This window comes from Balaenoptera borealis (assembly GCF_965194805.1).
Source record: "Balaenoptera borealis genome assembly, chromosome: 7".
In the NCBI taxonomy this organism is placed as follows: Eukaryota; Metazoa; Chordata; class Mammalia; order Artiodactyla; family Balaenopteridae; genus Balaenoptera; species Balaenoptera borealis.
The window spans coordinates 104,614,019-104,636,774 of NC_138864.1; the positions used below are offsets into that span (position 1 = coordinate 104,614,019).

The 22,756-nt window shown below is 36.6% G+C and overlaps 1 protein-coding gene across 2 annotated transcripts in view; it reads right to left on the reverse strand.

The window, feature by feature from the left end:
* Positions 1-1,457: 1,457 nt before the first annotated feature.
* Positions 1,458-22,756, reverse strand: part of LOC309632467 (metabotropic glutamate receptor 8-like) — a 118,473-nt gene continuing 97,174 nt past the window's right edge. For both annotated transcript variants that reach the window (XM_082400118.1, XM_082400117.1), the window contains exon 3: positions 1,458-18,357. In XM_082400118.1, coding sequence (XP_082256244.1) covers positions 18,308-18,357 — 50 coding nt within the window. In that variant the 3' untranslated portion in view covers positions 1,458-18,307. The remainder of the gene's footprint in view (positions 18,358-22,756) is intronic.

Sequence of the window (22,756 nt, forward strand, 5' to 3'; positions counted from 1 at the left end):
CTATACTACAGAGCTACAGTAATCAAGGCAGTATGTTACTGGCACAAAAACAGAAATATAGCTCAATGGAACAGGATAGAAAGCCCAGAGATAAACCCACACACATATAGTCACCTTATCTTTGATAAAGGAGGCAAGAGTATACAGTGGAGAATAGACAGCCTCTTCAATAAGTGGTGCTGGGAAAACTGGACAACTACATGTAAAAGAATGAAATTAGAACACTCCCTAATACCATGCACAAAAATAAACTCAAAATGGATTAAAGACCTAAACGTAAGGCCAGACACTGTCAAACTCTTAGAGGAAAACATAGGCAGAACACTCTATGACATAAATCACAGCAAAATCCTTTTTGACCCACCTCCTAGAGAAATGGAAATAAAAACAAAAATAAGCAAATGGGACCTCATGAAACTTAAAAGCTTTTACACAGCAAAGGAAACAATAAACAAGACAAAAAGACAACCCTCAGAATGGTAGAAAATATTTGCAAATGAAGCAACTGACAAAGGATTAATCTCCAAAATTTACAAGCAGCTCATGCAGCTCAATATCAAAAAAACAAAGAACCCAATCCAAAAATGGGTAGAAGACCTAAATAGACATTTCTCCAAAGGAGATACACAGATTGCCAACAAACACATGAAAGAATGCTCAACATCATTAATCATTAGAGAAATGCAAATCAAAACTACAATGAGATACCATCTCACACCAGTCAGAATGGCCATCATCAAAAAAATCTACAAACAATAAATGCTGGGGAGGGTGTGGAGAAAAGGGAACGCTCTTGCACTGTTGGTGGGAATGTAAATTGATACAGCCACTATGGAGAACAGTATGGAGTTTTCTTAAAAAACTAAAAATAGAACTACCATACGAGCCAGCAATGCCACTACTGGGCATATACCCTGAGAAAACCATAATTCAAAAAGAGTCATGTACCAAAATGTTCATTGCAGCTCTATTTACAATAGCCAGGACATGGAAGCAACCTAAGTGTCCATCAACAGATGAATTGATAAAGAAGATGTGGCACGTATATACAATGGCATATTACTCAGCCATAAAAAGAAACGAAATTGAATTATTTGTAGTGAGCTGGATGGACCTAGAGTCTGTCATACAAAGTGAAGTAAGTCAGAAAGAGAAAAATACCGTATGCTAACACATAAGTATGGAATCTTAAAAAAAAAAAAAAATTGTCATGAAGAATCTAGGGGCAAGATGGGAATAAAGCCACAGACCTACTAGAGAATGGAGTGAGGTTATGGGGAGGGGAAGGGTAAGCTGAGATAAAGTGAGAGAGTGATATGGACATACATATACTACCAAACGTAAAATAGCTAGCTAGTGGAAGCAGCCGCATAGCACAGGGATATCAGCTCGGTGCTCTGTGACCACCTAGAGGGGTGGGATAGGGAGGGTGGGAGGGAGGGAGATGCAAGAGGGAAGAGATATGGGGTCATATGTATATGTATAACTGATTCACTTTGTTATAAAGCAGAAACTAACACCATTGTAAAGCAATTATACTCCAAAAAGATGTTAAAAAAAAAATGCTGTTGAACTAAGCACAATGGTGGGTCTGCTTTTAGATAACCAGGGATATCCATGTCTCCATCCCAAGCACTTTTCTGTCAGTCCAATAGCTATTGCCCTGTTTTGGCAAGACCTCTTGGTGTTTTGGGCAGACAGCCCAAACCAACCCTCTAGGGTCCCTGAAGTAAATGCTTTCTCTTGTTCTGTCTCTCACTCCTTTTCCTCTAAGTGTGGATCTGCCTCTTCCCCCATTCTGAATTAAAAACCAAAGACCTGGGATAGACTTTGGGGGAAAGTAGAGAAGGAAGAGCCAGTGACCATGGTTTATGTTGTTCCCTTAAGTCTTTGGTTCTTAAACTTGAGCGGCACATCAGAATCACCTGGATGACTTGTTAAAATGCCATCTGCTGGGCCCCATTCCAGAATGTCAGACTTAGTAGGTCTGGTGTGGGACCTGAGAACTTGCATTTCTAAGAAGTTTCTGGGTGATGCTTACAATGCTGGTCCAAGGACCATACTTGGAAAACAACTGCATTAGCTCTTGCTTTAGAATTTAGGGTCCAAACTCCAGCTGGTAACAGTAAGTTGTCTCAGCTTCTCCGCCAGCTCCGTCGTGTTTGTGTGTATGTGTGTATGTGTATATGTGTGTTTATATTCCCAAGGAACTCTTAGAGGAGCAGTTGTGGTTGAGGGCAAGATCCAGCTTTTCTGAATCCCCTGACCAAATGCAACCTTTCAAATAATCTTCTAATGGTGCCCAAGAACGGGACCCAAATACTGCTTCTATTTTCTATTCTCTGTTCTTCTTCCCATGCTGCCATCTTTCATTAATTCTACTCTACATTGGTGATCCTATGACTTTTTATTTCCTGAGCTGTATTTCAGAGTCCAGGATATTGGTTAAAACAGAAAGAAGCCAACCAGCCACTCCTATAAGAGATAAGAAATCAGAACCATCCCCCATGACACGACATTGTCATTTTGTCCTGTGCCTATGTGGGAGAGGCAGAGCCTGGGGTGGTGGTTACTGTGTGGATGATAGGTCTGCAGGACCGAACTTTCTTCTTTGGCAGGGAGGAGTTAAGGTTGAATTGGAGGTCTTAGGAGGTAATGGAGAAAAGATAGGAGGCTGCCTAAGAGCAATTCCTAAACAGAGAATTAACGTTGGGACCTTGGTCATCACCTGCTCCAGTGGAGCACGTCTGTGAACGGGCTGCTCATCGGTGTCCCCTGTGGGGCCTCCTCAAGATACAGCAGCCTGGACCTCACTCCTAGAGGGTCTGATTCAGTGGGTCTCGTTTCGTAAATGAGACACCTGAGAAGATTTATTTATTATCACAGCTACTGGCATAGATGGATTTGAAATTCAGTTGCCTGAAACAACCAGTGCTGCTTCCCACATCTGCTGCCTCTTTTTAACTTAGGTGACACTAATGATTCTCCCCCCGAAGAGACAGATCTTCTATCTTCATCCCCTCACTTACAAATGGCAACATTGCTGGTGACTGACACTGCAAGGGAAAAGGAGTTTTATCCTTCTGACCCTAGCACAACGTTAAAAAGCTGTAGAAACAGGAAGAGTGTATCATGCTTACCTCTTCTCTGAGATTAGTCCACTTTTGTAAATAGTCCACATATCTTAGGGCTCCAAAGACACACTTTATAAAAATCCAGATGTTCACAGACACTGCAATCAATTGCAACCTTGGATAATTGCACTCTTCCTATCCAAGGGCAGTTTCAACAGGATATGATATATTTTGTTTTTAGTTGCTGTAAGTACCAATATGTCAAGAAGTGCTGTTATAATAACCCACTTTATCCCAGCTAGTGGCTGACCTCCAGGGAGCTCAAAACATTTTGTTATTAGTTTCTTATTAGTTATCAAAATTAAGGTCTTCTGAAGGAGATAGAAAGTCTTATTACTTCCATCTTACAGATAAAGCAGTCAAGGCCAAAAGGCTAAATGATTGTTTTTGTAGCCTCACAGAATCTGGAGCCCTTGTGTTTCTGGGGTCAGGGGTCTAAGATCTAGAAATTAAAACAGAAACAAAGTCCTGCTGTATGAAATACTTGTCTCGTCATTTCCTAACGTAAAAGAGAGTAGAACTTTCTGGCAAACCTGTCATAATGTATTACTTGACTCACGGAATAACAGAACATTTTTCTTTCTCCTCTCATTTTTTGCTTTTGTATAAAGTAGATTTAGGCCTGAGATATTAAAATATCAACTTTTAAAACGTTGAACATGTTTTTCTTTTGTGTACAGAATCAGCTGTATTCAGAAAAATCTCCCCGGATTTGGAGCTTTGTGAAAGCATAGATGGGACTTAGAAACTCCGTGCTTCTCCACAGATTTCATCTTTATTCTCTCCTGTCTTTGTGACAAGTGTGGCTGTGTGGAAACACTGACAGTCCGGAGGAGGAAGAAGCAGCTGTAGGTTAGGTCCTCCCGTTCGTCCCCAGAGCGTCCAGGCTTGCTTCTCACATAGTACCCTCCACCCCAGCACACCCGTTTGAAGTTACCTCTTTACTTGTCTGAGTTCGTGGCAGGCAGAAACTGTTCCCTTATCTTTGTACCCCATGTACATAGAAGAGAGCCTTGCACATATTAGGTATGTGTGCCTGATCTATTCCATTTGCCTCGCTAGAAACCCTTTCTTTAATACTCTGTCCTGTGCCTGGTAGGCTAACCCGTATGGAAGCCAGCCAGGCACTGCCTTGGGTTTAGCCAGTAGGAGGCAACTATAGGAGATTTGAGGGCAGGAGAGTTAGGCTGAGGTAGGTCTTCTTCTGTCTCCCTCTTTCCTGGGTTGCCATGGGTAGTTCTATCCATCGTGATAAAAAAAAAAAAAAAGCCATGTGGCAATGTCCAAAAACATTTCATGACACTTTGTACAGAAATGACAGGCTTAAAAAATGAAAAGAGAAGAGAAGAAAGCAAAACAAAACAAAAAAGGCAAACCTTTTAAATGCTATCCTTTCCAGAAACCTGAAATTTATACTAGGCTGAGTGGCAGACAACTATTTAAGGTAATTAATATGGTTTGCTGTTAAAATACAGATTAATGAGACTTTTAAATAAGTTCTAACATGTTCATATTTGCATTTCACAACGCTTGTTTTTATTTATCAGTGAATTATACACATGTATACCTGGAAGAGACCTGCTTCAGGCTGATATATGATTAGTCATCCTGAGCAGATAATTTTTTTATTGCTTTTTAGAAATACCTACAACTGCTCATCGTCACCAGTACCAGTCTCTGTGGTCAGGATATACTTGCTAGAGTCATAGGGGACTTCTCTGCTGTCCATGATGATTTGGTTCCAGGTTACTTAGAGTTGACAAATTTTGAATCCTTGTTTTATCTTACTCAATGCCATGTTAAAAACTGTATGATGATAAATCTCAAAAGGCACCCACAAATCAGCGATTATTAGAGATGAAATGTTTCCCAACTTTGAAACTCTGTAGGGATTTTTTGCTTTTCTTCTAACATCTATCACAATTGAGACCACAGATGGTGTCTTTATTTCTCTGTGTTCTTTGCAGCCCTTGGCCGGATGACTGGCACATTGCAGGTACTCAGCCCATAATTGCTGGGGGTCATCTAGTCGCACCTTATGATTTAAAGCAAGAAACTTCTGCACATAATTTCTTAGAGATGGTCATTTAACTCCCATCCGAAACCTTGTCGTATTGCAAGGCAGTTTCAATCTGCCTTGATAATTTGACCAAATTCAATCCTTCTTCTAAGGACCGCCCATGAATCTGAAGTCAGTTATTTTGCATTTTCTCTTTACCTAAGTCTTCTCTTTTAACTTAACATACGTAATTCTTTATTTTCTTTTCCCAAAATCCTACCGTATAATGATTTCAATTCATGTTCATTTAATTATACTCTAATTTGTTACTATTTCTCTTCAACTATGACCCCAGATATAAACCTATAGATTTGGTCTGATTAATATGGGATGTGACAAACTCTCCCTCTTATATTCTGAACACTATGCTTATTTTAATGCTGAATGAGACTCCATTGCCTCAAAAAAGTGAGTTATTGCATTTTAGTCACCTAAGTGAAAAGACAACTGTTAGCATTTTTGAGAAAAGACAGTGGCATGCCAAACAACACACCATTATCCAATTAGTCAACTAGAAAAGAGGTCCTTTTCAAGAGGGTTTTTGAGATCTGACTTCTCAACAGAGCTTCTGTTGTTTAACTAGCCTTCATCCTGTGTCACAAAGAGGCAAGGTGCTGGAAAAAACACATCATGAATACATAAGTTTTTTTTATTTGTGCAAAAATGCATTCCATAGACCATTAAAAAAGACAATTTTGATAACATGAGGCAGTAACATGGACCGATAAGAGAGATGACATTTTTAGAATTCTTAAAGAATAATTAGTAATTTCCATAAAGTGGACTCACTGTCTATTACTGTTACAGCCAGTAGTCAAAGTGAACAAATTTTGCATGCCATATTTACTCCCTAGGAACCCATGGCATGATAATTATATCTATTTAGTTTTTTACTCCTTGCTTAAGGTACAAGACCAAAACATTGGTGGGAGAATGACCCCTATTATTCATGTGCATGTTTAAATGCAATTCTACTGATTGAATGGGGAGTGGTGAGTAGAGTAAGATTAGAGTGAAGTCTTCTCTAGGTTGCCAGACTGAGAAGTACATGTTATTGGCCCTTGAATTTATTAAATAAAAAAAAGTAAATTTATTAAAGGTGCGTTAAAGACTTTTCATCTAGATCAAAGAAAAAGCCAAGATAGATTCTTCATATCGTATAGGAACTATATATGGTCTTGGCCATTTAAAACTCTCTACTGTAATTTCATAGTCAGTTAAAACCTTTGTATACTTATAAGTAATTATATTATGGTATGAAGAACCTATAGAATTGAGGCTAAATAATAGTAAAATTTGACAGGAAAAACTACCTGAAATTCACTGTGTATCATGGACCATTTATGGGCGAAAGTTTCTCCAACTCATCCCTCCAATCCAATGGTTCGCAAACTTACTGAGCACAAGTACTCATTTAAAAATGCAGATTCTCAAGACCTATACCCTGAAATTCTAATTTGATAGGCCTCTAGCAGGGCTTCATAAACTACATTTTAAACCACATCCCTATGGTCCCTGATCAAGTGGTGTTCAGCCCACTCTTGGAGAAACTTTGGATTAAAACTATCCTTAAAGAATTTTCATTTTAGTTGGTTTCTGAAATAATTGTGTTCTGTTGACCATCAAAGTAAATTTCTAGGGTTAGTGGGTACTAATCAGAGAGGAGAGGTGAGGCAGATTTATGGATATTTAAATGACTTATTTTAAACTAATTTTAGACTTACAGATTTATAGATTGTTTTTAAAGGCCAGCTCTTAAATGGTCCTTCTGTGATGCTGAGCATGATGAAATGGTAATATAAATGTGTGGTAGAAACACAAGGACTGAGCTCCCTGTTTGCTTCTTGCTGATCTTGTAAAATGACTTGCCCATGTATATTTATATAAGCTTTACATATTTTAATTTAGAAAATTGTCACCATTTACTGATATACAGTGTACACTCTTTTTTTGTATTTTTATGCTTCAAAATATGATGCCAGTCAGCTTAGTCAGTAGAGGGACCATACCATATTCACAGTATTTAAATTAAGCCCTAAAACTATACAATTTTAGAACATACTCTGAATATTTACTGCTAAATTTTCCATTAGAAAAACTATCTCTAGTCTAATAAATAATACATAAACTTTATCCAGCCATTAAAAAGTTCAAGAAAAATCTTTATCACCATGTAGCTATGTTAGTGACCTGTGCACAACCTCTCAACAAAATACCTCCATTAAATATTTCAGTTCCATAGTATGGCTGAATTTTGACATGCTTGAAGTGATTTTAAATATTTATTTAGCTTAATTCAGCATGAGTCATTTCATCCTGGATTCTAATGCTAACCTCAGAACATATAATGATTGAAAGAAGGAATCGTTGTTATGTATTCATGGTGAAAATTAAGTTAAAATATATTTTAACACACTTGTGAAATTCTAAAGCTGACAGCAATAAGGAATATACTATGAAGACATTTTCTCTTTATTATCATATTAAATATGCCACTTTTGTATTCTGTAGGTAGAATGAGCCCCATAAATATGGTAATTATATTTGAATACTATGCAGTCAATGCACTCAGAAATTAAATATGTTGAAGCAGCCAAATTCTTCTCTTGTTGGTTATTAGTAAAGAGATAACTCCTCTGTGGGGGACAGCTGTCACTGTTAGTTTAAAATCCCTACTGTGTAAATTGGTGTAGGTACTTTCTGAAAAGTGAGGGTTTTTCTACGGTAGGCTATTATAGCTTCTTCATAAGCCAATCACATCAACCATCTATGTTCTGGTTCACTGACCTACTCCATAAAGCCATTATGGATGATTGTGTCTGTCCAGCAGCCCCAGGGCCCCATTAAAGATCTATCTCAGGTCTCAGATGCCTGCTGATAGAAGACACATATTCTCAAACTCCAGTTACAAGGCATGAACAGGTATAACAGTTTTTCAATTTGAAATTTCCATTTTACATAACACAATCTTGGTCTAGTTTTTGCTTCTTAGAAATCATCATAAATGTTGCTGTGGGTGGGGGGGAGGCGTGGGGGAAGTAGGGGAAAACTGGATAGGACTCACACTATTACAACTTTAAAACACCTGAAAAACCTTTGTCTTAAATTGCACCTTGGATCCAGTATAGTGCTAATAAAGGTGCTTGTCAACTGACTATCCAAACACCTTCTCTCTCACCTCTGACCTAGAAGATTGGACCTGCCAGTGAAAATGCAGCAAGGTCTCTGCCAATTCTGCCTTTTGCTCTGCCAAGAGTTTCCACTGTAATAGACTCCAAGACTATAGACAACTTCTGCTAATGGCAATGCTAAGGTTGTGGGCCTAGTAAATAGCCATTAGGTAATAACACTGATCAAGACAGAAAGAGGATGGCTGGGCTCAGTTTGGCCTAAGGGGTGTTAGCCCAGTATTGTGGATTTTACATTTCTATTCTTGGCTCAATTAGTGATGGGTGATTTGACACTGAACTTGAATAATCTTCAGCTTTGGTCTTTCTGTCTGTAAGACATTATGATAATAATGTCTATATCTTAGGAAGGAGATCATGCACTAATTACTAAGGCAACTACTTGTGCATGAAAGAAACAATCATGGGTTGCCAACCTAAAAATATAATAAGAACACATTTACAAATGATTTGCGTGAACTTCTGAATAAAGTTACCCTGTATATAACAATTATAAAACTAGGTTGATTTGTGTGAACTTACCAGTAAGTTGTAAATACACCCCTCAAGTGGTCTTTTCATTTTTTAAAAAATTTCTTTCATAGTATTTGAAAATTTTCAAATGAGATATAACAGATCATAAACCATGAAGAAAAAGGCCTGCATTCTGTGTCTGGTCTTATAATGTACATGGATAACTGTAAAAATTGCACATTAGAGGCAACTCAGAATAAAAATTAAAACTCTAAAGCAAATAAAAAAGTTAGCACTAACTTGAATTTATCCAATATCCCTCATCAGAATACATTCCCCAGAGTTGGGAAGGATGGATAGCTCTCCAAGAACAGATACGACACACTAATATCAAATGTTAAATCAAAGGATTCCAGGAACAAGAATAGACTTGTGGCTAATATTCCAGCTGACCCCTGTAGGATTGTGTCCTGACTCTCAGGTGACACATTCTCTCCAATACATAGCTCTGTACAAGCTCCACACCTAGGTGCTATATGATCTCCAGCAAGTTAGCTAATCAATCTTTGTCTCTGTTTCATCCTCTACAAACAGGGGTAATGATAGTACCAAACCCCCAAGGCTACTGCAAGGTTTGTTCCACTGCAGCACTTAGAAAGCTGTCTGATATAAGGGTGTCATAATCTTAGTGATTATAATTTTTATTATAATTATTGTAGTTGCTATTATCATTAGGTGACTTATCATCTCTCCCAGCTTGTAAGCTCTTTGCATCTCCACACAGGAAATAATACATGATTTTCACATTGTTCTTACTGAAAGAATAAGTGAATGATTGAATGAATTAAATAATGAATTTTTTAAAAAGCAAGGCCTTGAGAAACAGGGAGCTTATATACTAGCAGAAAACATAACTAAAGTACTATACTCATGCAGTCCCTTAATATTTATTATGATCTCAGGCAATATTCCCTTTATTTACTTATTCAGTCAATATTCCCTTTATTTACTTATTCTATATTTCAGTCAGATAGGTATGTTTCTTAAGAAGGAAATTGACCTCGGACAAAGAGTTTTGATTGGGACAAAAGATTGGGGGTTAAAAATAATATTCCTGGGGTAGATTCTGAGGAGCAGTATTCACTTTAAAATAACTCAGAAGCCAAGGAAACAGAAAGTTAGAGATTAAAGTTGATCCGAAGACCCACAGGCCATTCCTGGGAAAACAACAACACAATATCAACAACGACTACAATAATCAAACAAAATTTAAAATACCGTAAAAGAACTGGGATAGGCCTCAGGAGGTAGATAAGTGCTATTGAGAGAAGCTGGAAAGAAAAAAAAGTCAGCTCAGGGTTCAGCCTGGAAGAGGAAGTTTAGAGAAGAGGGAAGAATTCGGTGACATCAGGAGATGATCTGAGACCCTGGTGGAAATGTTGCAGGGGGAACAAATGCTCATTCTCAAAGTATTTCCTGTCACCAAATTTATCCCAGCATTTCTAGGGTTATTCCGGTTAGTGATCCATGCATCTTTAAAAATGCAAATCAAGGAGCCTGAGTGGGAAGAAATATTGGACATTCATACTTTAGTATGAATTATATTTCCTTCAACTCATTCTTCTCACAGTCACCTCATCTGCATAAATAGCAACCATCCTTTCAGCTACTTAAGTCAAAAACCCTGGAATCACCCTTTTCTCTCAACCACATCTATGCATCGGCAAATTAGTAATATTTTCTGTTAAAATGTAGAGAGAGTTTAACCACTTTTCATCACCTCCACTGTCTTACTCAGCCCACTCCATGGTCCTGTCTACTCTGGATCATCCAAGAGTGTGTAACCAGTGTCTGTATTTCTGCCATTGCCTCCTTGAGGCTAATCTCATCTCATTACAGAAGTCATAAAGATGCAGTTAAAATTAAGACCCATATGTCATTCATTTGCTCAAGACCCTGTGAGGGTTTCCCATCAGTCAGGGTAAAAGTTCCAGTTCTTTCAGTGATCTACAAGGCCCTTCAAGATCTTGTTCTCCACCCCACTCCTCCCCTTTACCTTACCCTGCTCTAGATATGCTTATGCCTCAGGATCTGTCTCCTTCCTGTTCCCTCTGCCTTAGAATTCTCTTCCCCAAGACATTGTATAGATCAATCCCTCCTTTTCTTCAGGCTTTTAATCAAATGTCATCTTCCCTAGCTACCCAACCTAAAATTTCAACCCTGTACTCTAAAATGTTACTTCTTAACCTATTTCCTATCCATTTTCTCTGATTTATTTATTTTTCTCATCACTATTTATCACTATCTTACATACTCTATATTTTTTTCTTTTTTTAAAGACTGAGCATTGGGATTTTTATTTATTTATTTATTTATCTATCTATCTATTTATTTATTTATTTATGGCTGTGTTGGGTCTTCGTTTCTGTGCGAGGGCTTTCTCTAGTTGTGGCAAGCGGGGGCCACTCTTCATTGTGGTGCGCGGGCCTCTCACTATCGCGGCCTCTCCCGTTGCGGAGCACAGGCTCCAGACGCGCAGGCTCAGTAGTTGTGGCTCACGGGCCTAGTTGCTCCGTGGCATGTGGGATCTTCCCAGACCAGGGCTCGAACCCATGTCCCCTGCATTGGCAGGCAGATTCTCAACCACTGCGCCACCAGGGAAGCCCACATACTCTATATTTATACATCTATCTTGTTTATTATTTATCTCTCACACAGAAAGATAAATGCCTTGGGGACCAGGGTTGGTTTTTTGTTGTTGTCGTTTTTGTCCCCTGTTATATTCTCAGCGCCTACAACATCTGCTACATAGCTGGTCCTCAGTAAATATTCTAAATAAAGTGAATAATTAAACTATCTTAAATATATGTTTTATTACTTAAAATCCAACTGTAGTAGCTTCCCTAGGGACCTTTGATATGCCTATTTGATATCTGTGTGTATTGGGGACAGGGACAACTTTGACATCGAAAAGTAATTTGGGATTGAGGCAATGGAGCATGGCAAAGTATTATTGGGTCCAAAAATGGAAAATGGGAAAAGAGGACCTCTGAATACCTAGAATGTATGTAGAGGCTGTCAGTCAACTGGATGACATCTTCAGGAGGTACAAAGAAGTTCAAGAACATTATGAGAAAAAAAATAAGTACAGAAACCACATCTCATCTATTTTATAATTTTGCTTCCTCTTCCTTCTTCCAGATTAGTGAAGATTCTTATTGAGCTCCAATGCTACTAGTACTCCATTCAGAAAATTGAAGTGGGGTACATGGGCGTTCATAAATTCTAGGATATTTGTAGAAAAACAGAGCTCTATTCATCATACCTCTCCCCTTGCCAACTCCAGCCCTTTGACGGGGAAGACCTCATTCTTGCTTCTCTTGCCTGGAAGATGCCAGTGGCAGGATCTGAGAAAAGGCCTTGTTGGGGTGGGCAAGGGTTAATAGCCGAGGACAACTAGAAGATATGCATGGATATGTGATAAATTATCCATGGTTTGTCATCTTTGGGGATGCTCTTGAAAAACTAATTTGCCCTTTCAGGGTAATATACTACAAAAAAAGGGAGAAGAAATACCCCCTAGAGATGACAATACCTATGGGACAAAAGGAAGAAGTCACGCTTTCACAGATTATTTGTGGCACTGCCAGATAAGGAACTGTTAGCTGAAGGCAGCTACACACTTATTCACATCTATCCTCCGTATCGTCTTATTCAATCCAGCCTCTGAATTGCACACACAGTAAAGAATAAAGATAAGAGAGAATAATTAAAATAGAGTCCCATTCCAGAACTCTTCCATTACTAACTTGGATTATCTTAATATGATTTTAAGCGCATTTGTGATGTTTATTATTCAGATACTGCAAATGCAGTGCTTGAAATTAGGGGAAACAAAACAATAAAATAAAACTTAGAAAAATTATCCAAAACATGGAAATAGGCAAAAATGGTGATTTTTTTTTTCAGCACAGTGCCACATTTGAATTTCTATCAACATGGTTATTTTATAGCTCTGTAAATACAGGGGTTAATTTGTCAATCTTTATCCAGTAGTTTCAAATAATGTCTGTCCAGTGAAAGATAACCTCTAAGTTTACAGTTTATTACACCTTAAGACACTAAACTAGTTTTATATATAATCCTCTGATTTATCCCATTATGTATTTATATATTAAATATATTATATACATCATTAGCTTCTCAAATGCTCTTTGTGCTAGTTTTAACATCTTACTGGTTCCCTAATTAATAAATGGATTGAATAAAATCCTTGACTTTTTCATTTTACCTCCTTATGAAAGTTGTATCAATATTTTTAACTCTTTCAGAATTATACTTTAACATTCTGATAATTTTCATTAGCTCTCAAGATCATCCTATGTTCTAGTGAACTTACCTAATGAAAGTTAGTTCATTGGTAAATAATCTTATATGCTTACTTCAAAATCTGATACATCACACGGATGATTTGCCTTTCCTGTTTTCTATAACCACATCACCCCTACCTCCTATCCAAGTCATTACATGGCCAATTTTTATTTTTTAATAGGTCCCAATCCATGCTTGACCTTCATGACTTTGTAACAAGTTATTTGTCAAAGTTAGCTTTGCTAAAACTACTTCATAAGGCATTACACAATTAGAAAAATATTTAATAGGTCAAATTTCTTTTTCTCTATCCTTATCACTCTGAAAGTAGCCAAAATATAGTACAAGGCTTTACATTTATAATACACTAAGTTCAACAGAGAGAAAAATATTCCGAATGTCCCAATGAAGGGTTAAATTAAATAAAAAATAATGGCACCCATAAGTCACAATATCATTAAAAGTTATGCTACAAAAAATTTTTTGTTAGAAGAAAACTGAAATAGAACATAGACAATATTTTTTTCAAACAATAATTGTTCTTCTTTTTGCTACTATAATATGACACTATCCAAGAATAAAAGCAAGTTTCTGAACATTCATAGGCTTCGTTTTTTCTTAAGGAAATCTTTTCTTCTAGCTAAAGCCAAATGTTTCTTCATTATTCATATCTCCATTAAAGGAGAACCATAATAAAAGAAAAAAGAAGCATTTCTAAACATTATTTTGTATGATTAGAATGTTCTATAATTTGGTATTATTTCTTATTCATCCTTTCATGCAACCTTATTGTTATTTTTAGCAATTTTATTCTAAAAGATGGATGAAATACTGACATTAAATAAATGAAATGAGAAAAATTGGTAAGTTGCATAATAGAGTTTAAGAATGTCATTTCATCCACTTGCTGACTAAATAAAATATCAGTACACATTACCAACAAACACATGAAAGTATGCTCAACATCACTAATCATTAGAGAAATGCAAATCAAAACCACAATGAGGTATCACCTCACACCGGTCAGAATGGCCATTGTCAAAAAATCTACAAACAATAAATGCTGGAGAGGGTGTGGAGAAAAAGGAACCCTCTTACACTGTTGTTGGGAATGTAAATTGATACAGCCAGTATGGAGAACAGTATGGAGGTTCCTTAAAAAACTAAAAATACAGCTACCATATGACCCAGCAATCCCACTCCTGGGCATATACCCTGAGAAAACCATAATTCAAAAAGAGACATGTACCACAATGTTCATAGCAGCCGTATTTACAATAGCCAGGACATGGAAGCAATCTAAGTGTCCATCGACAGACAAATGGGTAAAGAATTTGTGGCACATATATACAATGGACAGGCATAAAGAAACGAAATTGAGTTATTTGTAGTGAGGTGGATGGACCTAGAGTCTGTCATACAAAGTGAAGTAAGTCAGAAAGAGAAAAACAAATACCATATGGTAACACATATATATGGAATCTAAAAAAAAAAAAAAAAAAAAATGGTCCTGATGAACCTAGTGGCAGGACAGGAATAAAGACGCAGATGTAGAGAATGGACTTGCGGACACGGGGAGGGGTAAGGGTAAGCTGGGATGAAGTGAGAGAGTAGCATTGACATATATATGCTACCAAATGTAAAATAAGACAGCTAGTGGGAAGCAGCCGCATAGCACAGGGAGATCAACTCAGTGTTTTGTGACCACCTAGAAGGGTGGGATAGGGAGGGTGGGAAGGAGACGCAAGAGGGAGGGGATATGGGGATATATGTATATGTATAGCTGATTCAGTTTGTTATAAAGCAGAAACTAACACACCATTGTAAAGCAAGTATACTCCAATAAAGATGTAAAAAAAAAAAAGACTCAAAAATAAAATAAAAATTAAAAATAAATAAATAAATAAAATATCAGTGTTGGCTAACATAATTTTAAAAATTGTTAATATTCTTTCTTCACTGTCATTGGTAAATAATAGAGAATATAGAGTCAAAGGGGAAGGAAATAAAATGACACAAACTTCTGCTCTTAGTGAGATTTCCTGTAATATGGTATTTAATTTAAGTTAAAAAAGTAAAATCCTGTTCATCTGAAACGTTAAATTATCTGTAAAAGTTTCTGATAAACACTAAAAATTAAGCTTAATCATTTAGTTCCTATTCATATTCCAACGGTCTTCCCTCAAGCTTACATTTATGATTAGTTTTCCTTAAAAATAAAATTAGTTTGTGCCAGATCAACCGTCATGGATTTAGATGCCTTTAAATATTAGCTAGCATAAGCTAATTTTTTAAAAAAATTGAGGTCAGATTTGGTTGGCCCAAGGTCACACTAATATATCGCTTATTGTCTACTAGTGACATTTGCTGAATGTTACCTTAGGCTACATTTTTAGTATTCCCTCTGGCATGCTGAGATTAGATGTGACATTTCTTGGCCAGAATAAAACACAAGGTCGATTCTAAAGACTATAATACTATATTTTTTCCATGCAACTTTGCATTTGCTTATCTATGGTACACAGGCAGTTAGTTAGTTTTAAAGCGTGGGACTTATGAAACACTACTGGCACATGCTAAATCCTTCTCCTTACAGGATGCCTCCCCACACTGTCCCAGCGTGTATAACTATCTCCTGAGCCCTCAGCAAAATCCCTGAGAAAATAACCACAGTGGAGGTCAGAATGCTCCAGCTCCTACTATAAGAGGTTGAGGGAATTTATCCTCCCACTGCCTGGGGAGGGTGACAGTTTCATCAAGAAAATTTTCCACTGAGATAATGTTATAAAGGATTGGCATATGTAAATCTATGAGGACTATTATTCAACTCTATTATGAGTTAAAAAGATTTTGTAGAACACCAAATAATTATCAATTATTTATAAAAGTACTTAGGAAAGAAAACCCATTGGTAAGTTTGTAATAGGAAGAACAATTTTGAAATGTCATGAATTTTGCTTAATATTTTATTTTTCTTCCTAAAGCCTTAAAAGAAAAAAGTAATAATAATAATAATAATAATAAAAACCCACCTTTGGCCTGAAAGCCAGCTTTGCTCTCATAATCACCCTGTTGCATCCACTTACCCTGACTAGAGTCAATTAGTAAATGAAAATATGAATATGTACTTGAATTTCTCTCTGAATGAAATGCGAGGCTTGTAAAATTCAAGCATTTTTCTCAAGCAAACATGTATATACTTACTAGTTTAAAAAAAATCTTTAAAATGACTAACGATCTCCAATACGAAGAAAACTTGTCAGTTTAAAAATTAAAATACAATTATAATTACTTTTCTTGGTATGGCTATTGGTACTGAGCTACATGGCACAATAAAATATAGTAAATATGCAGTTATGAATTTCCTTCATTTTAAACTAGGTCTTATCTAGAAAGGCACACCTAGAGGTGGGTTTATGATCCTGCTTACAGGAGTGTATTTATCAGTAATTCAGATAATCTGAAAACTGGAAAACAATACTCTCACTCTGGATTTAAATATTATCTACAAACAACAAATAACTATTAGGAGAAACTCAACAAGAGGCCAATAAGTACCTATTTCCTTCTATATGTAGCTCTCTGTCTGGGTTGGTATCTAGGAAATGCTACTGTATGCTGAAGGAGCCTAAGCTATGCTACGTCAACTCTCTGTGTTAAATAAAGTGACTGTCAATATCCTGGTTGAAGCTACAGAGCACAGATAGCTCTTTATATCTATAAGGGATGCAATGAGCCGTCCAAGCTAACTCAGCAGAGAGAACATTTACTAACAAACAAAATGATTGTAGAGAACCATTGACTTGATGGATGTCTGGGACTGTGTAGAATGGAGGCGCCCATGACGAAAATGGTAGCAGATTTGAAGGCCTTTAATGGGCTCCTCTTACCCATCCTAGTGTGGTTCATTAGCATGACACAGGCTCCTTGTTTTCTCTCTCTTTAATGATACTGTTCTATGAACCAATGAATGTTTTCATTTGGAAAATAAGAAAGCACTGACATGTTATCTGAACTGTGGTTTCTTTAGTGATGCCAAGGGAATAAATATGCTAATTCTGTGCTTTGAGGAATGTATTGGGTAAGGCCCATTACTTCACTGATTTCAGTGGATACTAGGCCCAGGTGAGAAAAAGTTAATATTACACACCTTGGAATATTTCTTTTTGCAAAAGTTTGACTTCGAAAATGGAGAATTTCAGTGACACTTGGATATACTTTTAGATGGTGATTTTCAGATTACATTCTCCCAAGTTTAACTCATCATTTGTTAATTATGATACCTGAAGCAATTGACCTCAAGCTACTGCTTGATTCTTCATAAAAGAAGCAATTACTATGAAAAGCTACCACATAAATCTTGAAATATTCACAAAAATCTTACACAAATATTTTTTCATATAGAAATGAAAGACCGTGTTCTTCACATACACGCAAACATACAAAAAGACATTCCTCGAGGAAATAGTAGTTTCTTGGCACACCAGGGCTTTTACAACAGCAGTTAAATAACAGCAGCAGTGCCAACTGGAAAGAGTTTTCCCTGGCTTTAAAACTGGGACGAAACAACTCTCAACATTTGCAAAACATTCCTTTATTATTAGAAATAAATTATTTGTATAAAAAATTGCATGCGTCAACCATTGCATTTATTTTTAGCACAACCCAAGGCTTCAATCTGGTCAGCCATTACAAGAAACAGACTCATTGTCTTATACAAGTTGAACAATGTGGGACAGGAATGGGAGTTCTCACAGTCACAGAAAAATACTTACAAGAATAACATCAGACATGGTTTATTTCAACAGCATTTTTTTTTTCACAAGCTAACATTAGTTTTCCTTTTGTGATTTTTTTTTTAACTGCTCATGAGTAAGCAATACTTTAGCTTGACACTCATTAGTTGTATTATATAAAATGGGTTTCTTCACTTCCTGTTATTGATACTTTTGGCTTGTGGCTACTTTTTGTTCCTTACAAGATTGACTATTGATTTGATTGATTGTAGTCTACAGAGATCTCCAGGAGTGAGTGTTGGTGGTGTCACGTTCATTGTTTAAGATCGCATACCACATTTCTTCATATTGTATCATTTCCCTGTTTCAGATTGAATGATTGCTGTAGCTGATATATGTCGTCTTGGTAGAGGAAGCTGTTGAGACAAATTAAGACAAATTATAGTACGGAATAATAAATTAGTTTGTTAAAATGATTTTAAAATTCAAATATTGCAATGACTTTTTATGATATGTGGTCTTTACAACCTGTTATTATTTTAAACAGTGTAGTAGGAGTTCAACAATTGTAGAAATAAAAATCAGCAGAATTTTTAATCTGTAAAACCACTAGTCTCATTTATAGTGTAGACATTTAGCAGAAAACTGAAAATGTGAATGCCCTGGTCTTTAATATATTTAGGTGAAATTCAATTTAAATGTGCATTTTGACTAACAGAGGTTTACAATATAAAAAATGAAAGAACAGATGAAATCTCTATCCTGCAAAATGAAAAAATAATTTTTTTTTTACAACGCACGTTAAAGACCTCAATTCTTTGAGTCTGATTTGATGACCAAGAAAGAGATAGTCATTATAATTAGTCGTGCTTTGAGAATGAATATATCTTCCATTTAAAAATAGTACTTTTAGACTCTAGAAGTGAACAGAGTGAAATATCAATGCGTATTGCCAATACATATTTATGGTCTGGTTTCATCCAAAGGATACAAATGGAGATGTTTAAAAAATAAATAAAGACTCAAAGAAGGAAATGAATATTTAATTGTTCTGGTACCAACTTATCATGAACTAAAACCCATTATTGTAAGATTATTAGAAAAATATGAACAAGAAAATATTCTAAGTCAAATTTATATTCATACTTAAATTTCCAGAAATACAAATCTAAATCCAAATAATTACTTTGCGTTTTTGAAAGATGTGATGGAATAAATCTCTGTTTTAAAATTCAAAAGTGATATCTTATTTATTTTTCAGTGGAACTCTGGAATGAATAATCATAAGAAGAAAGAAGAAAAAGTGCAAAACATGTATGTATTTCAGTATATAAATCCAATTCAGGGTGAAACAGATTTTTAGAGAATGATTCACTTTTGAACATTGAATAAGGAAATTGTAAAGTTTCTTCTCTGAAATAATTGGAAATTAGACTCATTCATTGTAGTGTACATGAATACTGGTAATTGACCAGACAAGTTCTTACCAGAGACCAGGATCAGACAAAGTCCACAGTGACTAAAATTAATGCAGATAGCCCAGGAAGTGCTAGCTGTAGAGGTTTTTGCTGTTTTTTTATTTCATTGAATATTATGAGCTTCATGCCAAAAACAGGTGGGACATACCTGCTTATCTTTCTATGTTGCTCACATTAGGTTATTATTGAGGAACAGTGGAAAGGAAGTAGATCTTACACTTTTTTTTTTAATAGATCTTTTTTTTTTTTTTTAATTTTCTAATCGTGTGTTATCCAGGTTGCCAACTTTATTTCCTACTTTATTTCCTTGATTGTTTTACAAAATTTTTCAATAATTGAGATGGTATAAAGGCTTTGATAGAAAATGTGGTTTGCACATATATATATGTCTATATATACATATACATATGCACACACGTGTAAACACATATTTTTTAAAATTTATTTTTGGCTGCACTGGGTCTTCGTTGCTGCACGCGGGCTTTCTCTAGTTGTGGCGAGTAGGGGCTACTCTTTGTTGAAGTGCACAGGCTTCTCATTGCGGTGGCTTCTCTTGTTGAGGAGCACGGGTTCTAGGCGTGCGGGCTTCAGTAGTTGTAGCATGTGGGCTCAGTAGTTGTGGTGCACGGGCTCAGTTGATCCACAGCACATGGGATCCTCCCAGACCAGGGCTCGAACCCATGTCCCCCGCATTGGCAGGCGGATTCTCAACCACGGCGCCACCAGGGAAGCCCTTTTTGTAGATTCCAATGCTGACAATATTATTCATGATATATTCCACTACCATTTTTCCATCTACAATTTATCCTTTGATTGTTGTCTCTTTGCCAAGCCATTTTTGGAAATGAATCATTGAGCCACCATCTAATGTTATGATGCTCTTTACTTTCTGGTTATCTGATGTGGTTTCATCAAATTCTTCTCCCAGTTTGAAGGAGATCTCAGTATTTTTTTTTTTTTTTAAACATCTTTATTGAAGTATAATTGCTTCACAGTGGTGTGTTAGTTTCTGCTTTATAACAAAGTGACTCAGCTACACATATACACACGTTCCCATATCTCCTCCCTCCCGCATCTCCCTCCCTCCCACCCTCCCCATCCCACCCCCCCTAGGCGGTCACAAAACACCGAGCTGATCTCCCTGTGCTATGCGGCTGCTTCCCACTAGCTATCTATTTTACATTTGGTAGTGTATATATGTCCATGACACTCTCTCACCGTGTCACATCTCACCCCTCCTCCTCCCCATATCCTCAAGTCCATTCTTTAGTATGTCTGTGTCTTTATTCCCATCTTGCCACTAGGTTCTTCATGACATTTTTTTTTCCCCTTAGATTCCATATATATGTGTTAGCATACTGTATTTGTTTTTCTCTTTCTGACTTACTTCACTCTGCATGACAGATTCTAACTCCATCCACCTCATTACAAATACCTCCATTTCATTTCTTTTTATGGCTGAGTAATATTCCATTTTATATATGTGCCACATTCTCTTTCTCCATTCATCCGATGATGGACACTTAGGTTGCTTCCATGTCCTGGCTATTGTAAATAGAGCTGCAATGAACATTTTGGTCCATGACTCTTTTTGAATTATGGTTTTCTCAGGGTATATGCCCAGTACTGGGATTGCTGGGTCGTATGGTAGTTCTATTTTTAGTTTTTTAAGGAACCTCCATACTGTTCTCCATAGTGGCTGTATCAATTTACGTTCCCACCAACAGTGCAAGAGGGTTCCCTTTTCTCCACACCCTCTCCAGCATTTATTGTTTGTAGATTTTTTGATGATGGCCATTCTGACCGGTGTGAGATGATACCTCATTGTAGTTTTGATTTGCATTTCTCTAATGATTAATGATGTTGAGCATTCTTTCATGTGTCTGTTGGCCATCTGTATATCTTCTTTGGAGAAATGTCTATTTAGGTCTTCTGCCCATTCTTGGATTGGGTTGTTTGTTTTTTTGTTATTGAGCTGCATGAGCTGCTTGTACATCTTGGAGATTAATCCTTTGTCAGTTGCTTCATTTGCAAATATTTTCTCCCATTCTGAGGGTTGTCTTTTCATCTTGTTTATGGTTTCTTTTGCTGTGCAAAAGCTTTTAAGTTTCATTAGGTCCCATTTGTTTATTTGTGTTTTTATTTCCATTTCTCTAGGAGCTGGGTCAAAAAGGATCTTGCTGTGATTTATGTCATAGAGTGTTCTGCCTATGTTTTCCTCTAAGAATTTGATAGTGTCTGGCCTTACGTTTAGGTCTTTAATCCATTTTGAGTTTATTTTTGTGTATGGTGTCAGGGAGTGTTCTACTTTCATACTTTTACATGTACCTGTCCAATTTTCCCAGCACCACTTATTGAAGAGGCTGTCTTTTCTCCACTGTATATGCTTGCCTCCTTTATCAAAGATAAGGTGACCATATGTGTGTGGGTTTATCTCTGGGCTTTCTATCCTGTTCCATTGATCAATATTTCTGTTTTTGTGCCAGTACCACACTGTCTTGATTACTGTAGCTTTGTAATATAGTCTGAAGTCAGGGAGCCTGATTCCTCCAGCTCCATTTTTCGTTCTCAAGATTGCTTTGGCTATTCGGGGTCTTTTGTGTCTCCATACAAATTGTGAAATTTTTTGTTCTAGTTCTGTGAAAAATGCCTGTGGTAGTTTGATAGGGATTGCATTGAATCTGTGGACTGCTTTGGGTAGTAGAGTCATTTTCACAATGTTGATTCTTCCAATCCAAGAACATGGTATATCTCTCCATCTATTTGTATCATCTTTAATTTCTTTCATCAGTGTCCGATAATTTTCTGCATACAGGTCTTTTGTCTCCTTAGGTAGGTTTATTCCTAGATATTTTATCTTTTTTGTTGCAATGGTAAACGGGAGTGTTTTCTTAATTTCACTTTCAGATTTTTCATCATTAGTATATAGGAATGCAAGAGATTTCTGTGCATTAATTTTGTATCCTGCTACTTTACCAAATTCATTGATTAGCTCTAGTAGTTTTCTGGTGGCAGTTTTAGGATTCTCTATGTATAGTATCATGTCATCTGCAAACAGTGACAGCTTTACTTCTTCTTTTCCGATTTGGATTCCTTTTATTTCTTTGTCTTCTCTGATTGCTGTGGCTAACACTTCCAAAACTATGTTGAATAATAGTGGTGAGAGTGGGCAACCTTGTCTTGTTCCTGATCTTAGTGGAAATCGTTTCAGTTTTTCACCATTGAGGACAATGTTGGCTGTGGGTTTGTCATAAATAGCCTTTATTATGTTGAGGAAAGTTCCCTCTATGCCTACTTTCTGCAGGGCTTTTATCATAAATGGGTGTTGAATTTTGTC